This window comes from Arctopsyche grandis, chromosome 1 (assembly GCF_051622035.1).
Source record: "Arctopsyche grandis isolate Sample6627 chromosome 1, ASM5162203v2, whole genome shotgun sequence".
Classification (NCBI taxonomy): Eukaryota; Metazoa; Arthropoda; class Insecta; order Trichoptera; family Hydropsychidae; genus Arctopsyche; species Arctopsyche grandis.
Genome location: NC_135355.1, coordinates 42,417,760 through 42,437,819, shown reverse-complemented (window position 1 = coordinate 42,437,819; position 20,060 = coordinate 42,417,760). Strand labels below are relative to the sequence as shown.

General features: G+C 37.8%; 2 protein-coding genes across 5 annotated transcripts; one reads left to right on the top strand and one right to left on the bottom strand.

Moving 5' to 3' along the window:
- Positions 1-572: 572 nt before the first annotated feature.
- LOC143919111 (putative lipid scramblase CLPTM1) lies at positions 573-5,306 on the top strand. Its single transcript, XM_077441303.1, has 3 exons — positions 573-978; positions 1,671-3,300; positions 3,383-5,306. The coding sequence occupies exons 1-3, from the start codon at positions 769-771 to the stop codon at positions 3,550-3,552; spliced, it is 2,010 nt and encodes a 669-aa protein (XP_077297429.1). The 5' UTR covers positions 573-768; the 3' UTR covers positions 3,553-5,306.
- On the bottom strand, positions 5,287-19,699 carry LOC143919131 (uncharacterized). 4 transcript variants are annotated; one of them, XM_077441342.1, is made up of 10 exons: positions 19,427-19,699; positions 18,376-18,972; positions 14,159-14,410; positions 13,706-13,888; positions 13,534-13,611; positions 12,790-13,040; positions 12,584-12,708; positions 12,295-12,325; positions 5,467-5,592; positions 5,287-5,366 (listed from the first exon to the last, which is right to left on the bottom strand). In XM_077441342.1, the coding sequence occupies exons 1-10, from the start codon at positions 19,535-19,537 to the stop codon at positions 5,357-5,359; spliced, it is 1,764 nt and encodes a 587-aa protein (XP_077297468.1). In that variant the 5' UTR covers positions 19,538-19,699; the 3' UTR covers positions 5,287-5,356. The 4 variants fall into 4 exon arrangements, with proteins under 4 accessions (XP_077297468.1, XP_077297452.1, XP_077297475.1 ...); XM_077441326.1 differs by having other exon boundaries at positions 5,294-5,366; positions 13,697-13,888; XM_077441349.1 differs by having other exon boundaries at positions 5,294-5,363.
- Positions 19,700-20,060: the final 361 nt, after the last annotated feature.

Here is a 20,060-nt window from a genome sequence, read left to right as displayed (position 1 = left end):
TTCGATTGAGGCGTCTCTCTTAATAACTTAACAATATAAAAAAAAAATATGCACGTGTCCCCCATTTTTGCATATTAGTTGCAATTTGATACCGACTACCGACCATAAAATGTTTATTTAAAAGAAGATAGCATTTTTGTTTCATGATATACGCATTTTTAAAATAAATTTGAATTTTTTTCTATTATTTCCTAGAACCAATTTTTGACGATACCTCTAAAAGTCTAAAAGGGCATTTACGAATAATTTACGATTTTATAATTTTAGCCTAAAAGCCATTGAAAGCCACTGGAAAATGATCCTTACGGACTATTGTAATACGTGTAAAATTGGCTTCTTCGCTTTTGAAATATTTGATATGGTGGCCACATTCTTATGTCATTGTTTGTATGGGAGCCGACCGTCATCTGAGTAAAACGGATTCTACTTTAATTTGATTACCCACTGCGGTTATATTGTGCTAGTGTTGGACCCGTTGATTTCAACGGGTGGTTTCGAAAAGGAATTGAAAGATTCTGTTTTTTCTGATTCTGTTGACGTTTTTTCTTCCCTTCATTCAGACTTGCAGAGGTGCAGACGTGGTCGGATATCACGCTCATTCGGCCGGAATAAATGTACATAGATGTAGGTGGCGGTGCCGGTGGGGTGGTTGCACTGGCCAGTGACGAGTGACTACCGTCGATTGTCGATCGTCGATCGTCGAGTGCTGAGTGTCGAGTGGCGAGTGGCGAGTGGCGAGTGGCGAGCGAGTGCACTCTTCGCTGCGAGATGTCTTCGTCTGCGTCTGCGTCTGCACAAGAGGCAGAGCCGGAAACAGAGACGGAGTCACGCGCGAACGCAAACGCAAACGCAAACGCGAATGACGAGGACGAGGCCACATCCACAGCGAGCCGAGGAGATGCTGATGGAGACGGAAGCGGAAGCGGAAACGGAAACGAACTCCAACCTCAAGCTGAAGCCGCGGAAGCCCCATACGATGTGAGACACCCCACACCCCACACCCCACACACCACACACCACACCCACCACTCCACACCACACCACATTACATACATGATATTTCACCATCATCGCCCTTCGTCTCGAATCTCATATCGTTACAATCACACCAACCAAGAACCTACATCGAACGCACACCACACCAACATTGCTTCGTTCGCATTTAACTAGGTCATCTTTTTTACCTGCCTATTTAAAAACCATTCGACATTCGACGCATCACATACGCGTATATACTTACGTGCGTTGTGCGTTGTGCATTGCATATATAACGTTCGCACGTTTTCTTTATTTCACGTTTCGATTATTCCCATTTCCAAAAATCCCATATTATAGAATGTTTGCGTTTCCAATAAAACGCTCTTAAAATGATACCTATGCCTGTAGCCCTAGTCTTAGAAATTCGTCTCATTATTTTCGCACCAATCGAAAATTTCATTCCTTATAAAATAATATGATTACATTTTAAATTCCATTTGGGCGAAATTTCAAACTTTTGTACATTGTTTGTATGGAAACAAAAAAAAAATCTTGGCGACTTGTCAAAAAAAGAATTTTCTAGAAAATTTAAAAATAGGTCAACCGATAATTTTTATTCGTATTGTTTTATATTTTAAATCGGTCCGATTTCCATAAAATAATTGACGGTATATTTTTCCTTTAATTTTCAGTTCAATGCTGACGTTGACGCCCAGCGAGAGAAAATGCAGCCGACCAAACTCGAATCGTTCTTCGCAATCACAAAGTCGCTGATAATACGAGCTCTAGTCATTTACTTTATCACCTCTTTCTTTCGGCGTCCGGCCGCCCCGACCACCGCAGATCTGAAAGGAAACCTCCCGCCTCGGGGCCCCGCGTTGAACATGTTCCCCGATGGGACCGTTTTCGACGTCCACTGTTATCTTTCGGAAAACGAACATTTCTCCAATTTTGCCGACGACGACGCTCTGTTGTGGCACAAGACCGATTTAGTATACGGGGATTGGACCGCCGGGGACAACGGCGACGGAACTTACGAGTTCGTCACCTCGTTCAAGACGTCGGAAGCTTTCAGACGGAACGGTTCCATCTATCTGCACACTTATTTAACTAAAAGCGGGAAATTTCCAGATCCGACGACCGGAAAAGAACTATATTCCGGACAGTATTATAGTTACTCTAAGAAGGCCTTGAATAAGTTCAAAAAGTTAAAATATCTCAAGACGCACAATCTGTTGACGGGAGAGACGGAAAAGTCGCCAGAGGAGATCCTCAAAGCGGAAACGATGAAGGAGGAAATAGTGTCGCATTGGCATCCCAATCTGACCATCAATATAGTCACCGATCAAACAAACTGGGTTCAGGGAAGCGTTCCGCCGCCGCTCGACGAGTTTATTTATTTCTTAGCCGACGGTAAAAAGTACAAGCCTCCGGTTTTCTACAACGACTATTGGAACATGTTGAGAGATTACACGCCCATCAACGACTCGGTCGTGGAATTAGAGCTGCGGCTGACCATTCAACCTTTGAGCTTGTTCAAGTGGCAAATGTACGCCGCACAGTCCATGCGAGATAAACTGGGAATGTTCGCGTCGTTGAGTTCCAGCGAACAAGACGAGGACCAAGACATAGTCAAAGAACTGTTACTAGACACGTCGCCTTATTTAGTGGGATTGACGGTAGCCGTCTCCCTCTTGCACTCGGTGTTCGAGTTATTAGCGTTTAAAAACGACATTCAGTTCTGGAATAATCGAAAATCGTTGGAAGGCCTTTCGGTACGGTCCGTATTTTTCAACGTATTACAGTCGGTCATCGTGCTGTTGTACATTCTGGACAACGAAGCCAACACCATGGTGTTAATATCTTGTTTCATAGGCTTGCTTATAGAAATTTGGAAAATCAATAAAGTCGTCGATCTGAAGATCGATAGAGAAGACCCGATACTGGGCATCATTCCTAGGATAAGTTTCACCGATAAGGGATCGTACGTGGAATCCAGCACCAGGGAGTACGACAAAATGGCATTCAGATATCTCCCGTGGGCTTGTTTTCCGCTGCTCGTCGGCTACGGAATATACTCGTTGCTGTATCACGAACACAAGGGGTGGTACTCGTTCGTGCTCAACATGCTGTACGGTTATTTGCTAACTTTCGGCTTCATTATGATGACCCCACAGCTGTTCATCAACTACAAGATGAAATCGGTGGCTCATTTGCCGTGGCGTATGATGTCCTACAAGTTCCTCAACACGTTCATCGATGATATATTTGCATTCGTCATTAAAATGCCCACCATGTACAGATTGGGTTGTTTCCGAGATGGTATGTATCTGTCGCTGAAATCGCCATAATTCTGGCTCTTGGCATATAATCATTGATAATAATTTTTGTATTTCTTCCGCAGATATTGTATTCTTCATTTTCTTGTATCAAAGATGGATCTACAAAGTAGACGTTACGAGGGTTAACGAATTTGGTTTTACGGGCGAAATGGAAAACCAAACAAAGCCAAATGGAGAGCAGCTATCTATAGAAGATGCCGATCACCAAAAGTCATTAAAGAAAAATGAATAATTAATAATAATTTATTTTAATGTTTTTATGCGTGTTTCGCCATTGTTAGTTTTATAGTAGATATTTGTGTAAATTGAGTAGAATATTTATATATACATATAATACTTGATAATAGTGATATTAAATTTTCATTATTTATGTGATTCTACGTATTAAAGTGCCCCCACCCCCACCCCTTATAGATAACAATCTAAATTCATATGTGCATTTGTTATCATTTTCCATAAATCTCACACACGGGGCAACCGGTGTCATCCGAACCATACCGATTATATTATGTACATATGTACATATGTATGTATGTAGGTATGTTGAGAAGAATCACAAATGTTGATATATATAATACATATATGCGTGTATGTATATAGTATCAGCTTATTGTAAATGGTATGTTTGCCATTAAAAAATACACAAATACTAACTGTTGTATGTATGTTGTAAGTATGTTTCGTTTCATACTTGTATGGCAATATGTATAGCGAAATTATTATATATTTCCCATGTTTGCGACATTGAAACATATTACACCAAATAACTTATTAATAAATATTGTATTAAATTGTGAACTGGTATTTTTTCATTTTACGACGAAACCCTGCTGTTAAATACTTGATTGCATTAAAATATTATCATCTTTGTTTAAATCCTGTTTTTTTTTTTATTGAATGGACCCTTTTCGTAACATTAAATAAAAATAGTACAACTGATCTGGACGATTAATACCTTACTTGTTGAAATATTTCAAATATTAATGTGTGATGATTCATATTACTACACATTAAATTGAGAACTATGAACGAAGGTTTTCACCAGGGCTGTGGATTCAAAGCATTTCATTAATTAATAGTATTACGGTATGTGTCAACTAGTCTCCAATTTTATTGACATAATCCACTAATAAATCGAAATTTAATATCTTTATCATATAAAAATCATGAATTTAAATTACATTATGCATGTAGATAAAATCGTTGAATTGCACATATTTTGATATTTTCTGGCCAAAACCGATTGTGTCTTCCGTCTCATTTTTACTCGCTCTTTTGTTTTAATTAAATTTTATGAAATTCTTACATATGTATAATAAATACACTATGACCGTATGTACTTTCTTTTTATTTGTATCTATTTCATTACCAATAATTCAATAAATCGGATAATTTAATTCAATATTTAGTGATTTCTTTTAATTGAATTATTTTTACTACTAACAATTTTATAGGTATGTACATATGTTGGTAACTAAAGTCGATCTTACTAAAATCGTTCAAGTTGCGAGTTGATATCGGGTGTCGAATCATAAGATAAAGTCGGTAAATCTTGAAGCGACTCCACAGCCCTGCTTTTTTTACAGTTAGTTTTCTTTCACAAATATTACGAATAGTGACAGGTTTCGTCATTTTAAAATGGACCAATGACAAGAAGCGATTTCTCTTCTGCACTCTCATGGTAAAAAAAATTCAATTCACGATTTCGCAAGTAATAAGACTCGAGACACTAAAATTGGTTATATTAAGACAACGCTTCATTCCTCATCATCCACAGCCATATTTCAATTATAGGGCTGATATAAAATTCAGAAGACAATGGTTTTTGGCTGGCTTCAATGCAAGAATAACTGTGAGACCACTCAATTATTAAATGTCTCGTTGTGTCTCGCAATTTTATAAATTATCATCTGATTTAATTCGTGAACATATTAAAAGTGTATGTATAGGTACAAAAAACGAAAATAAAATGTATACTTTAAGGACAATGATTTATTTTTTACAATGTATTTACAAAAAAAATATATTCAGCCATATCACCTTCTTCTAAAAAAAAGAAAAGTTTAAAACACACATGTACATATTATAAATGTTTTTGAAATGATGCAATACAATACGAGTTATAGTATAGCGCCAAAAATGTTACCTCCGTGAAACTCTTGAATGAGCCCGACGACGTAGGTAGTGTCGAGAAGCTGCAGCTTCTTCTTCTGATGTATTTCCTAAATATCCATAGAATTCGGTTGCGCCAAATGAAGTATCTTCAAGAGTACTGAAAATAATTTCGAAAAATTAGTAAATACATAAATATACATACATACTAGGTATGTACTGCCGAATTAAACGTTGCTCACGAAATGAAAATGATTCTAAAGGTGACGACTAACTTGTAACAACGCTACCTTAGGTCATAATTATGGCCCGTGGCTACCTTTAACTTTATCTGAGTATATGTTACACCGAATCTGTGAAATTGTCTATTACACGCATTCGGCAAGAGAATTGCCGAATGCGTGAAAAATGCAAGCACGTCGCCCAATTCACAGATTCGGCAAATTCTTTGCCGAATGCGTGAACTGGACAGCGTGTTATATTATAACCAACTGTGAAAGTGACAGTTGAATAAGGATGTTCAATTTAGTTTCATTTACATATTATTATGTATAATATGACTGCATACATATGTATGTTTCGATCATCTCATATGACCTATACATAAATTAATGCTATTTTTATACATTTTGATCAATATTTTAACAGTCGGAATTTTATAACTTGTGAAGAATCATTATTACATATGTATATTATAAATATTTAATTTCTTTACACGCGTCCCAGGACATAGCTCCAAGCTACACTGACCAGACCAAATGTAAGAAAATGTGAGCGACTAAGAAACCACCGAGTGTGACACGCACTAACTAACTGCATACATTCCTCCGGAGTCTGGAGGTGCATTTGTTCGGAGGACCAAAACAGCCCGGCGTGGCCTGGGCTACAGAACATTTTGTATTTTAACAATCTCGTAGTCACCTCTCACTCATTGGTTTAACCTAAAATACAAACATTGTGTGGACAAGGAACTATTACAGACAAACACTTTTTGAAGAGAATGGGCTAAAAATGTACCATACATTTAACCAATAAGTCACTATTAACAGTTCTTTGGGCTTTTTTATTCTTATATGTTGTGTACTAACATTAAAATAAGTCAATGTCAATAAGGAAATGATATTAACTGGATAAATTAGTAATCAATCAATATGTACAATAAACCCGATCAATAAGTAACTTTTAATAGGTCTTTGACAATTTTTCCCTATTATGCTGTACATTAACATTAATTTAAGATTCTACTATAAAGACAACCGAAATGATACTTTGGCCCTACAAGATGATTTGTTCAGGCTAGAGGCTTATTGCAGCATAAATAAGTTGGAAATTAATGTAGCAAAATGCTCCTGCATAACCTTCACCAGAAAACTATGTCCAGTTGACTTTCCTCATTCAATCAACGGACATAGACTCACAAGGGTATCGGAAATTAGGGATTTGGGAGTCTTTTTAAACTCTGATCTATCCTTTAGTAAACATATTGACAATGTTGTAGCTCGAGCGTCGAAGGCCCTCGGGTTCGTCATCCGGTCCTCCAAATGCTTTACTTCTATAAAATCATACAAAATACTATATTGTGCATACGTAAGAAGTATTGTTGAGTTTGCATCCCAAGTTTGGAACCCAGAGTACTCTGGTGCAAGAGACAGATTGGAGCGCATTCAGAAGAGATTCTTGAGGTACGTCAGTAGCCGTTTTGGATTAACCTATACTTCCTATGAAGATGCTTGTAGGTGTCAGCATATACTTCCTCTTGTCAAAAGAAGGGAGATAGCTGACATCTCAACAATTTTGAACATCCTTAACGGCTCGATCGACTGTCCTCAATTATTGAGCAGACTATCATTGCGTGTACCAAATAGAATGACTAGATGTAATGAGCTCCTTTACATACCTAATACTTTTTCTAATTATGGAAGAAGCTCATTCATCTGGCGTGCAAGCTCCACCGTCAACACACTAATCTTAACAATTTCTATGTTTGACTTATTTAATATTAATGCTATACAAGCTAGAGTAATTATTGCAAATTTGTTTTTCGATGATTAATTTTAATGAAAATTTACGATTGTGATTATGAATTTTTATTTTGATGTATTTATTTTGTCTTTTTGTTTTTTGTTATATATTATATTTTTTTTATTATTTCATAATTTTTATCATATTATTATTCTTATTATTTTGATATTTTTATTATACTGTTATTTCTATTTTTTTTTCTTTTTTTGTTTTCTTTAACTATCTTACTCTATTATCATTTTTGTTTCTTATTTTAAATGTTTGAGCTTTTCTTTTTTTTTACCTATATGTGAAAATTATTAATGGTTTACTTAACATAATTATATTTTTTTTACTATCAATCTATGTAACTTAATAAACTGTAAATTTTCCAAATAAATAAATAAATAAATAAATAGTAAAAATACTATATAAATAGTAAAAAAATTGTAAAATAGAAAATTGTCAATAGATCAATTACTATTGTTACGTACGCCGTGGATTGAGCGAATTGTACTTAGACCAACGGATATCTGTTATCGGTTAACTAAATGCATGCACTTACTTCCAAAGATTATATCTGGACTCTAGTGCATTTAGGCTAAACAATGACCGTTATTAGTTATTTCTCAGAATCGGTACGGGAAGACCCAATGTCTTGGAAATACATATCCGAATACGTGACTATACAACAGGTAAACAGATTAGGCGTCCTGAGAGATCTACCCTTTATAAGGCGGTACGTAGGCGATATAATTCATTCTGGACTTAGCAGTGACACTGCGTGTATCTCCTTAATCATCAATAAATGCTGTGAAACGACTGTTGGCCTTTTACTTGGATCCTACACCCACCCCTACGCAACACTATTATAATAAACCCAAAATGTATTCTGAATATAATATATAAGGAATAAAAAAAATTTCAAAATCAAAATAAGTCACTTTGTGTAATTTAAATATACAATTGCAAGTTTCTGTAAAACACCGTGGCGTTGTAGACATGTAATTTAAATTATAATTCGAATTATCCCATTATTTATATGCATACACAAAAATGGAACCGACAGTGTGTTCATACATAGTAGATAATTTTTACATGATATAAATTAACATTAAAAATTTCACAGATAGAATTTGATCCGTTCCATAGAGCCTTGACTTCTAAATATCTTCTTCCATTGACCAGCATCAAATTAGGCCATATAGATCACAATTCTCTGCGGTGAATTTTCTACCATTAACTGACTGTAAATATGTAGGGCCACAAAATTGAAGAAAATGTTAAGTAACTCTTTTGCCACTTCTATCGCTCTTTTTAAAGTGGCCTCATGATGGATACACGATGTTGTTCTTATTATCATAGTATACTAGCTGTATTACCCGGCTTCGCTCAGTGTTTATAATATAAACCGCTTAAACATGACTAAGCTAATTTAATTAAAAAAAAAAAAAAAATTTTAAAAAAATTTAAAAATTTAAAAAAAAAATTAAAAAAAAAATCAAAAAAAAAAATCAAAATTTTTTTTTAAAAAATCAAAAAAAAAAAATCAAAATTATTTTTTTGCCTTCTAGGGCTTCGCCCTCGGCGCCCCCCTGAGCCTTTGCCTTCTAGGGCTTCGCCCCTCCACGCCCCATGAGCAATTGCCGTTTAGGGCTTCGCCCCTCCGCGCCCCCATGATTAAAAGCCGTCTAGGGCTTCGCCCCCCTTAGTTAATGCCTTTTAGGGCTTCGCCCCCCTTAGTAAATGCCTTTTAGGGCTTCGCCCCTCCGCACCCCCATGATTAAATGCCGTCTAGGGCTTCGCCCCCCTTAGTTAATGCCTTTTAGGGCATCGCCCCTCCGCGCCCCCATGATTAAATGCCGTCTAAGGCTTCGCCCCCATGATCAGTTGCCTTTTAGGGCTTCGCCCCTCCGCGCCCCCATTATTAAATGCCGTATAGGGCTTCGCCCCCCTTAGCTAATGCCTTTTAGGGCTTCGTCCCTCCGCGCCCCCATAATTAAATGCCGTCTAAGGCTTCGCCCCCATGATCAGTTGCCTTTTAGGGCTTCGCCCCTCCGCGCCCCCATGATTAATTGCCGTCTAGGGCTTCGCCCTCCTTAGTTAATGCCTATTAGGGCTTCGCCCCTCCGCGCCCCCATGATTAAATGCCGTCAAGGGCTTCGCCCCCATGATCAGTTGCCGTTTAGGGCTTCGCCCCTCCGCGCCCCCATTATTAAATGCCGTATAGGGCTTCGCCCCCCTTAGCTAATGCCTTTTAGGGCTTCGCCCCTCCGCGCCCCCATGATTCAAAGCCGTCTAGGGCTTCGCCCCCCTTAGTTAATGCCTTTTAGGGCTTCGCCCCCCGCGCCCCCAAGATTAATTGCCGTTTAGGGCTTCGCCCCCCTTAGTTAATGCCTTTTAGGGCTTCGCCCCTCCGCACCCCCATGATTAAATGCCGTCTAGGGCTTCGCCCCCCCTAGTTAATGCCTTTTAGGGCTTCGCCCCCCGGGCCCCCAAGATTAATTGCCGTTTAGGGCTTCGCCCCCCTTAGCTAATGCCTTTTAGGGCTTCGCCCCTCCGCGCCCCCATGATTAACTGCCGTTTAGGGCTTCGCCCCCCTTAACTAATGCCTTTTGGGGCTTCGCCCCTCCGCACCCTCATGATTAAATGCCGTCTAGGGCTTCGCCCCCATGATCAGTTGCCGATAAGGGCTTCGCCCCTCCACGTCCCCATGGTTAAATGCCGTCTAGGGCTTCGCCCCCATGATCAGTTGCCTTTTAGGGCTTCGCCCCTCCACGTCCCCATGGTTGATTGCCGTCTAGGGCTTCGCCCCCATGATCAATTGCCGATAAGGGCTTCGCCCCTCCACGTCCCCATGGTTAACTGCCGTTTAGGGCTTCGCCGCCCTTAACTAATGCCTTTTGGGGCTTCGCCCCTCCGCACCCTCATGATTAAATGCCGTCTAGGGCTTCGCCCCCATGATCAGTTGCCGATAAGGGCTTCGCCCCTCCACGTCCCCATGGTTAATTGCCGTCTAGGGCTTCGCCCCCATTATCAGTTGCCTTTTAGGGCTTCGCCCCTCCGCGCCCCCATAATTAAATGCCGTTTAGGGCTTCGCCCCCCATAATTAATGCCTTTTGGGGCTTCGCCCCTCCACACCCTCATGATTAAATGCCGCCTAGGGCTTCGCCCCCCTTAGTTAATGCCTATTAGGGCTTCGCCCCTCCGCGCCCCCATGATTAAATGCCGTCAAGGGCTTCGCCCCCATGATCAGTTGCCGTTTAGGGCTTCGCCTCATAAGGCTGCGCCCCATGGGGCTTCGCCCCATGAGGCTGCGCCCCCTTCGGGGCCCCATGCGGCTAAGCTCCATAAGGCGGCGCCCCATATGGCGGCGCCCCATAAGGCTGCGCCCCATAAGACAGCGCCCCATAAGGCGGCGCCCCATAAGGCAGCGCCCCATAAGGCGGCGCCCCATGATGCTGCGCCCCCTTCGGGGCCCCATGGGGCGGCGCCCCATAAGGCTGCGCCCCTAAGGCTGCGCCTCATAAGACAGCGCCCCATAAGGTTGCGCCCCATAAGGCTGCGGCCGATAAGGCTGTGCCCCATAAAGCTGCGCCCCCCGGGGCTGCGCCCCATGAGGCTGGGCCCCCCGGGCCCCCTTCGGGGCCCCACGGGGCTGCGCCCCTTGTGGCGCCCCTGGCGGGACCCCATGAAGCTACTCGCCTTGCGCCCCCGCGGGGGTGAATCCATTGAATCGAAAAAAACAAATCGGCGCCCATGGATCGAAAAAAAATAAAAAATCGAATCACGTGTTCGATGACGTCACCGATCTACGGACGACGACGACGACGACGACAAAGTCTCTTTCCAAATTATAGATTAGATATAGAATATTTTATAAATTTGATATTCTCATACTCAAAATATAAAGTTTACCTTGTAGGTGATGTTCCCAAGTTATAGATTAGTTTTTGTGACGTTTACAGTTGACAACCGTTTCTTACAATCGGGCTTAATGATTGTTTTATTTTTCCCTAATCTAATATTAAGCCCGTGAGAATGTTTCGCACTAAATTCACGATCTGTACTGGAGAAAGGAAACAATAAAAGTGCAACATGACGTCTAAATTTTAACATGAATTTTGCGAAAATATTTTCATATGTCACATGAATTTGGCTTGAAGTAAAACTTGACACAGATTTTGGCTTGAAGTCATTGGAGACAAAAATCAGATAGCTTATTATTAAGACTTAGTGTCATGATAATCATGTTAGTGGTGAACAGGATTTAAAATTATGACATATGTGGTTCGTGAGGTCCGAAATGTTGGTGACCGCTGATCTAATAACATTTGATTAGTTCTAAAAAGCAACACTGGAGCGCTGCTGTCTATTTGCCGACTCCACGCTTTGAGTAAACAAATTCTTGCCGATTACACGCATTCGCCAAAGAATTTGCCGAATCCGTGAACTGGGCGAGGTGCTTGCATTTTTCACACATTCGGCAATTCTCTTGCCGAATGCGTGTAATAGACAATTTCACGGATTAGGTGTAACATCTAAATGATTTAATATAGATTTTCCAATTCTCCTAGTGCCTAAAATATTCTTAAATTTTATATCCCTTGGTACGGTAAAACAAATTTGGAGACTAAATTAAAAACGATATATAATAAGAATTTTAACGTTTTTGCAGATGCACAAAATGGATATATTTTTTATAATAAAGGTCAAGAAGAATCAACAAAACATAGGCTTGTAAAAAATATAATTTCATTTAAAAGTGGGTCCTATATATTTTTTTTGGATCTACCCTTATGTAGATATATAAAAATTAGGGAAAGGGCAATGGATAATGAATGACATAAATATGACTTACCATACTTTTTTTGATTTTTTGGGTACTCGAACTAAAACAAATTGAAAAAAAATAATATATTCATTTGTCTGTCAATAACAAATATATGAAAAAAATAAACTGAATCATTTGTGAAATAGAGATACCAAATATCAAACAATGCAATGATATCGTACATACATATAATGTGAGTCAATAATAGACTATACATATGTAAGTTGGGTTCTCCCGAAAAATTCCAGAAAAGTGACACATTCCAGAAGATAATATGTAGGTATTTTATTATGAAAAATGATTTTGACTCACTCACCTGGTTTCAAACGTTGTTGTATGATGCTGCTTCTATGTTTTTTAGCATCTTCATCTAATTTCACTATTATTTTGTCAATTACAGAATTTATTATAATGTTAGGTTGCTCCGAGGTGATCTTCGCTCTGTAATAATATGTGACATACATACATACATACATGGATATAAATAAATAAATACATATTTATAACAGTTTACTTTATTACCTGCAAATTGGACATTGTGGTTTTTGTTTCTTCCACGATTTTATACAATAGTGACAAAAAGAATGACCACAATTTAGAGTTGTAGATTTGATAAAAAATTCACTACAAATTGAACAAATCATTTCTGTTTCCATTAATTCGCTATATTCTTTCAATAAAATATCTTTCGCAGACGAGCTGGGCCCTTCGTTATTTTCCATGTCACTGGAAGATCTTTTTCGGGAAGACTTGTCTTTTTTCTCAGCTTCAGTCTGTCAAACAAAAACAAAAAAAAGACTTAACATAGATATTATGTACATACATACATATAATATATTTAAGGAATACTTGTGTATGTGTATGTGGTATTCACTAATGAGGCACGCATTGCATAAATGCACATACATTTCAAAGTTGATACGTTCAGTAGGGATCTGCTCGGTTCCACCGACTTGAAACATCTCGACACTTGTTTTCAAATGTTTTACATATTCTAGTTATGTATACAGTGCTGGCCTTACACCCAATGGCGCCTTCGGGCATTTTTTTCTAAACACCCTTAGAGAAAAAAAACGCCTTTATTTTGTATGGCCTAAATTTTTTGTACGACTCTATTTTGTATGGCTTTTGGCGCTTTAATTTTTAAGCGCCTTTGACGCATCGAGTGGCGCCCTAACTTATTTGGCGCCCAAGCCCCCCCCCCCCCCCTTAAACCGGCACTGTATGTATATACATGTATAAAATCATGATACGTATAAATTTTACCTCAATTATCGCCAATTTCTTTTCAGCATCCTTTTTGGCTACCTCCAAGGCAGCACATTTAGCAGCATATTCTGATAACTATCCAATAAAAACGAATTTATTAATTATTTGAAATAATCCTACATATTTGTGTATGTACATATTTATATACATATGTACATACATATATTACCTCCTTGCTTCTTTCTTGTTGTAATTTTTCTAATTTGCTCTTCATTTCATCCATCGATTTTTGATTTTCTAATTCTGTTACTGAACTTTTACTCAAATTTGTTTCGTGTATTTGTATCTGTGACTGCAGCACTTTAATTTCTTTTTGGTCTAAAATAGTGCGCGTCTCCCAGTCTTTAATTATCTAAGAATTGTATAAAATTAATACACAATAATTTCATATACAATTTAAAGCTACTGCGATAAAAATATATATATGTATAATATATACCTACATACATACATTTTAAAAATCATTAAAATTTCCATTAAGACAATCGAATTGAAAACATTTTTTTTTTAAATTGATTATTAAATGCAAAGAAAAAGTTAAACACTTTTTTGGAATTTTTAAAGTATAATCTGAAGCTAGAGTTCCAAAAAGAGTAAAATTTATGAGCAATAAATCATTTACCAAATTCATTTTATTCTGAAAATGTTCTGCATCTTCTAGCATTTTCTTCTCCATTGATTCTTTTTCGTGTAAGAGACGTAAATCCTTTTCGTTTAATTGTTTTTCTAAAGTATCGACTTTTTTTTGTTTGAGATTGATTACTTCATCGAGTCTTTTTTCAAACGCCTCTTTTTCGTTATTTAATCTTTCTATAAGGGATTTGTTATCTTCAATCAATGCTTGTTGGTCAAATTTATATTCATTAATTTTTTTCTGAAATTGAATACAAAATAAAAGTTTAAACGATGTTATCGTACGTAAAACAAAACAATAAGGGACAATTATCTTATCAATTTCATCGTGTAAAGTTGAGAAATCATAGATACGCATGTATAAATGTATTTATATTTAGGAGATTTAGGCTTACGAGAAGGAATCCAACTTCAACTTCAAAACCCCAGTAGTCGTTGGTTGACCGTGGTGAGATCGAGTGAGTTTAAAAATGCTAATTACGTAAAAAAAATCAAAAAAGAGAATGGTATCATGTATCATAGACCAGTGCTACTCAAACTATGGTCTGCGGCCCATTACCGGTCCGTGGGCAAAGAAGTAAATAAAAAATTAAAACAATAGCTTATGATAACGTTGCATCATCTCATCCATTTCATATAATAAATTATATAAAGACATGCCCTACAAACTCGAGATTATTCGGAATACTATGCCAAGATATAGGCGCGGATTATAAACGACTATTATCGCATGCTGCCATACGTTAGTTGTCAAGGGATAACATAGGCTGATCCAGAAAATAGGCAATTTTGAAATTGAACATAAAAAAAATTAAAATTATATGATTTTAGATTTGTATAGATAACATTACAATATATGTAAATAATAGTAGATATGATACTTACATTGTAGTTATGTTTTTTTTAAAGAAAACTACTATAATGTAAAACCCATTCAGGGAAAATGTGTTAATAAATTAAAAGAATGTGAAAGAAATTTTTTTCAATTAATATTTATCAATTAAATGTTTTTCAATTAATCCGTTATAAATAAATATAATATATATTTAAATATGAAAAATTTACAGTATATATGAAATTAAATTCGTCCCAAGGGGGGGTGGGCATGACACCCATGGCATTTTACTACTTATATTTAATACTATTTTTATTTGTTATATGAACAAATTTTCACTCATATACATACATAAACTTTTTATTTAAAAATATGATGCTGGTCCGTGAGAATTACTGAAAAATATATGCTGGTCCGCCAACTGAAATAGTTTGAGTAGCACTGCCATAGACAGATCTACATACGTATATGTACATATGTACTATGTATGTATATTATCTCTTCCACTTGACAACTGCATTTGTTTATGTCGATTGTTTGTATTTTCAATCGCTAGACACAAACCAAACAGGGCCACTGATTTATGGCCGAATTTTTTTTTCTATTTATGTACATATATAATTACAAATCGATTTATCTATTTTCTTAAAATCCAATGTGTGGGGAAATATAGATAGATTGTAGCAATTCGAATTCACGGATGTGAAAATGCTAGGTCATATATGTGTAATAGGTTATTATATGTATTATGGTATAACCAAAACAGGAATTAGTATGTATTTTCAGGAACATACATATCAACTGATTACGAGTGATTGTGGGAAGGGGATGAAAGTGGCAGAGGGCGCAAAAGCTTAAGTAGAAGTTAATCTTCCACTGGGAGCGGTTGGCCATTAAGCCACCGCATGGTTCTGTTCACATGTTTGGTCTTCACAGCCATGATCCTGGACAGCGTCATCTGCCAGGATCATTACCACATGTATGTATGTATGATACATGTTTCGCATCACATGTGCCATACCATAATGGTATCACATCATTTTAATAATGACATCAAATTCAAATCATTTCATTCTCAAACTGTGCTTATAAATATAATGCATTATACATACTCGGTGGAATCCCAAACTTTAATTTTATTTTATTTAATTTAACTCTGGTGTGTTTTGATCAGATCTAATTTTGTATATGTATTTTATTTTACGAATATATTTTAAATATTTGTAATTATTAATTATGTCTGGAGGTAGACGCTCCATACAATCACACGGGTCCCCAGGTTGAGGATAGAAAAATGACTCCCGTCAACAAGGAGCAATGAGACCAGAGTGGCGACGGATAAATTCATGGCAGGATTTAGCCTAAAAAATATTGCACAACAGTATGAAAGTCTCAGAGGGACCCGTAAGCTATTATATATTGAACTCGAGTCGGTCGAATCGGATGCTATGTCTATGGCAGGTTGGAGAATAGTATTACCACGAAATAATTGACATTGCTTATTGGAGACTTCAACGCAAAGGTTGGGAAAAAGTCAGACTCACATCGACCTAAGGTTGTTGTCAGATACTATGGAACTGGCACACGTAATTACAGAAGGAAAAAACTAATACACACATTTCTCTTCAGAAAACGAACGGACTATTATGAACATATGGTTCAGAAATCACGTTAGGAGGTTGTTGGTTATATTTGGAAATCACTTGGCGTTAGATACAGGGATCAAATTGATTGCATCATGATCGATAAAAGATGGAGGTCATCAGTGCATAATGTGAAAACGTTTCCAGGAGCTGACTGACTGACTGTGGATCAGATCACCAACTTCTTGCTGCAGAGGTGAAACTAAAACTAAAAATAAAAAAGAAAACTCACGTGATGCAGCTAAAAGACCAACTGTGAAACATCAGAGCAAATCTTGAATATACGACTAATCAAATAATCGAAAAGCGTAGACAATTCAAAGTTCCTGTTATATGCACTCTGTTTCATAGACTACACAAAACCTCCTGACTGTGTCAAATGGAATTTCTTGTGGAAGGTTCTGAAAATGATGGGTGCACTAATTCATAATTTATGTTCAGAGCATGGCATCGGTGAGATTAAATAAGTTTCCGATTCGAGAGGCCTACAACAGGTAGACATATTGTCTCTTGATCTTTTCAACATATACGGAGAAGACATAATGAGGAAAGTACTGTACGGATGGAAGGGCGGCACGACAGTGGCCGGCAGAAAGATTTCCAATTTGAGGTTTGCGGACGATACCACACTAGCAATGAAGAAGAAATGGCTGTGCTCCTGCGTATAGAGTACAAGTGGAAAGCAGTTATTTAAGGCCCAAGATAAATAAGACGAAACTTCTTTTCGTAGACCAATTTGGAACTCTGACATGAACCAACTAGTTAAGAGATTACAACGATTTTTTTAATCTGGGTGCATTGGTCTCGACAGATGGAAACTGTCAAGAAGAAATGAAATGGCATAAACGGCAATCACTAGTCGAACGAAAATATGGATAAGTAGATCCATTATAGATAGAATGAAGATCCGTCTGGTGAAATTATTAGTGTTCTAGAGGCTTGGACATTTAAGAGAAATACCCTGTACGTCTTTGAAATTAATGAATGCCTGGATGACTGCGAAGCGGACGAATGTCTCCATTCTCCAGGAGCTTAAAATATCAGAAAGACTCTCCACGGCGTGCCAAAGGAGAATACTTTTTTCGTATTTCGGACGTGTTGTCGAGAGGAGTGATGAGAGTCTAGAAAATCTGATAGTAGCTGGATCAGTAGAGAAAATCCCCCACACTGTGACCCCCCCATATATTAGAGAGTCGGCTGGATCGTATTTGAATGCTATCATCAGCTTGAGGAGTGGAGGCGAGTCGTCCATCAGGTTCTGAACGTTCCGTGAGACCACGATGCTCAGTATTGAACGATCGAGCAGAGAGAGAGAGAGACAGAGATGCAAATCAGTTGGTTTTATTTCTCGCAGAGGGCAAAGATTATTTAAAAAATTACAATTTGAGTTTATCTGTTTGAAACGGAATATCTTTAAGGGCAACTCATACAAGAGTAAGAGAGAGAGAGAGAGAGAGAGAGAGGGATGGAGGCGAAGCCTGTGGCTCAAGGTTGATATATTACATATTATAAATAAAACTGATTTTTATTTATAATATATTATATGAGTCACTTGAACCACATTGAACCTTGGACCACACTTGCACACTTTCACCCGATTATTTTTGTATGGAACAGCCTATCTAACTAATACATGTGTAGACATTTCTATATCGATTCGAGAAATTGATAAAATTTGTACCCAAATTTAAATGAAAGTGCGTGTGTTTAATTAAAATTAGTCATCACCTCCAGCGATTCAACGATTATCTTTAGACTTTGTTCGTGTTCTTCCTTTTCCAACTTGGCTTGGGCGAGCAATTTTTCCTTTCCTAGTTGTACTTGGTTCAAATCGCCTTTTAAATTTTGAATTTGCAACCGATAATTATTTTCTACATTATTCAATGATTCTCTGTGTCTCTTTTGCAAAAGGATTTTTTCATTTACTATCGCTTCGTGTTTTTCCTTTGCACTGCTAATCTTTTTTTGCATTCTATCTATTTCGAAACTTTGTGAATTTTCAAATTTTGCTTTCATTCTCTGTATTCCGTTATCACTATCGTAATCCAAGCCTACGCATGTCGTGTCCTCGTCGTTGGAAACGTCCCCGACTCGTTCGAACGCATACGAAAATTCTCCCAGAGCATCTAATCTCAAAACGTCTCCGTCGTTCAGTTGAAGCGATTCATTTTTTGGTACGCGTTTGTTATTAAGTACGATTCCGGCAGAACTCATATCCTTGAGAATCCATGACCCATCCGGCGACACGGTGAAAGTGCAATGTTGTCTAGAAATACCGACGTGGGGTATGACGGTGTGGTTGCTGAGAGCCCTCCCCAACATCACCTGCAAAACGGTTTAATTATACACATTATGTTTGGGTGGAACACGAGTCTTCAAAAGTGGCACACGATTCACACATTATGACTGTGGAAGAGAATGATGGTGATTTGATGGAATCTGCATTCGTTTTAGCGGATCCTCCCCCGAAGCCCATTGCAAAAAGTCTGTCTACACCTACACATTCAAATTTGAAATGAATGTTTATTTATTTGTAGATGGTATTCGAGTGGTGACTCAAATGTTAAGTCTATATATGTATTTTACATAGAAAACTACTCGTAAATACAAAAAGGTGACATATTTATGTTTGAAATTGGCTACTCGAGAATTATATAATTTCGAAGTAAACAAACAAATGAAATACGTTAATAAAATGACAATTGTTATGACATGGTGAAAGAAATGAATGGACTAAAACAAAAACAGAGAGAATAATAATAAGTAAAAAGGAACGAACGTGTGGTGGAGAGAGCGAGATGTCAGCGAGAGCTTCGAATTGGGGTTTGAGAGGGCGCAGCGACCGCAGACGAAACGAACGTCTTCTCGACCCTTCGGCCGCCATTTCCATTGCTATTGCTATTGCTATTGCCTTCTATCGCTCTTCTAGGCTGGCTTTCCCACCACTGAATACTATAGTCTGAGTGACGTCAGAAACGTCAAACTTTAACCGCCACCCCCACCACAGCCAACGTCACAGCTCACTAAAGCAGTGCTGCCACACAAACACTCCTCGTCTTACATTTACTAACATCTCTCATTTGTTTTATGCATTTTCAGTTTTTATACAAACTTACATTACATACCTAAATACCGCTGTAAAAATTGTTCTAGAGCAAAAATAATTCTAAACGCAACACTCGTTGGCCATTTTAATTTTAAAGCGTACATTTGTTTGTGCTCCCGTTCCCCACTGTTTAAAATACACTAATTTATTGTATTTACATTTTCATTTTCCAAAGAGTATATATAATACAGGGGTGTCATATGGGGGGGGGGGAGCTGGGATGGACAGCCAGCCCCTAATGATTTGAACGGGATTATCCACGTTGTTTAATGTATTATTATGAATTTGAATTAAAATACTAAACCAA